Source organism: Piliocolobus tephrosceles, chromosome 5 (genome assembly GCF_002776525.5).
Source record: "Piliocolobus tephrosceles isolate RC106 chromosome 5, ASM277652v3, whole genome shotgun sequence".
Taxonomy (NCBI): Eukaryota; Metazoa; Chordata; class Mammalia; order Primates; family Cercopithecidae; genus Piliocolobus; species Piliocolobus tephrosceles.
This window is the reverse complement of record NC_045438.1, coordinates 19146036-19147422: the sequence shown is the minus strand read 5'-3', so window position 1 is coordinate 19147422 and position 1387 is coordinate 19146036. Positions and strand designations below refer to the sequence as shown.

Genomic DNA, 1387 nt, shown 5'->3' with positions numbered 1-1387 from the left:
AGAAGGGAACCGGCGCAGCCTTTGGGGATGGACCCGTGCCTCGTGGACGGACAGAAGGGAACCGGCGCAGCCTTTGGGGATGGACCCGTGCCTCGTGGACGGACAGAAGGGAACCAGCGCAGCCTTCTGTGCTTCCCCGTCCTGCCAGGCGAGGACAGTGCCAGAGATGGCACCGTCGTTGAGGAAGAAGGACCCTCGCCAATGGCCCCGTGGCATCTGGCCTTGGATTTTCCGGCCTCTGGAACTGAGTGATAAATTCCTGTTCTTCATAAATGTCTCAGTCTCCGATAATTTTTACAGCGGCAGAAATGACTAAGTCAGTTACACAACTACACATTTCCTAAATGTTGAATTGTACACTTAACATGGGTAAATTTATGGTACACCCACTTGGCACACTAAACCTCAAGAGAGCTGTTTTGAAAAAGCATGAGTTCCTGATGAACTGTTACTCATTAAATACCTGTGAGCACAGAGACACACAGGAATTTGGAGCTCAACCTTGATCCAGTATAAGAAGACACTTCACACAGCCACCAAGGAGTCCCTGTCAGCTCACTCGATGGCAAAAAGAAAAGGTCCCAGGGAGTCACCCGCAATGGATTTCTTCTACAAGGGCTAAAAGCTGACTTCAACATGAAATCACTCCCCACTGGATACAATTCCACTCAGCCTGCGGGACATTTAAAAATATTACCTCTGCCAATTTCAGAAGAAGGACAGCGTTTTCCGTTTCCAGTTCTGCTATCTTGTCTTCTTTGGCCTACAACCAAGGATCCAAAAAGGACAGTGACCAACACAGCACTTACCTGGTTGTACTGAAATCATGAGACTTCTATTATTCAGCCATCATGTTCACCCTCAGAACACAGCGTGCACTGGACACAAACACGCGGGCCCTTGGTGAGGAACTGCCGTCCTGGGCTGCACGGCCGTGCTTTGGTCAATGACAGGCCTCATCCCTCACAGTGGCCCCTTGAGAGGGTAGTGCCTTATTTTTATTGTAGCTTTTCCGTGTTGCGATACACACATCCTCACTGTTGTGTTACAGCTACCCGTGGTGTTCGGCAGAGTCCCGTGCTGCACAGATCTGTGGCCTGGCTGCAATGGCCACACCTGATAGCAGCAGGCGGCACCTTCCCAGTTCGTGGAGAAGCGCCCCACGATGTCCCACAATGACAAAGCTGTCCAAGGACACATTTCTCAGAACACAACCCCGCCATTAAGTGATGCCTGACTGTATGGGAACTGACCAGTGCTGGACTTGGATGACGCCGCGGCCACAGGACAGGGAGGAAAGACCATCTCCATCCCGACAGGCTCTGCTTCCCTTCCACCGTCCACGCCCACATCCACCACCTCTCCAGCCTCCAGTGTGGCCCCTGAC

At 52.0% G+C, this 1387-nt stretch overlaps 1 protein-coding gene across 4 annotated transcripts in view; it reads right to left on the bottom strand.

Moving 5' to 3' along the window:
• Positions 1 to 1387, bottom strand: part of KIF25 (kinesin family member 25) — a 67237-nt gene that overhangs the window by 54812 nt on the left and 11038 nt on the right. For 3 of the 4 annotated variants that reach the window (XM_023223571.2, XM_026447750.1, XM_023223567.2), the window contains exon 2: positions 698 to 763. The exons of the other annotated variant lie outside the window; for it this stretch is intronic. In XM_023223571.2, the coding sequence (XP_023079339.2) occupies positions 698 to 763 (66 nt within the window). The remainder of the gene's footprint in view (positions 1 to 697; positions 764 to 1387) is intronic. 4 annotated transcript variants of the gene reach the window in all.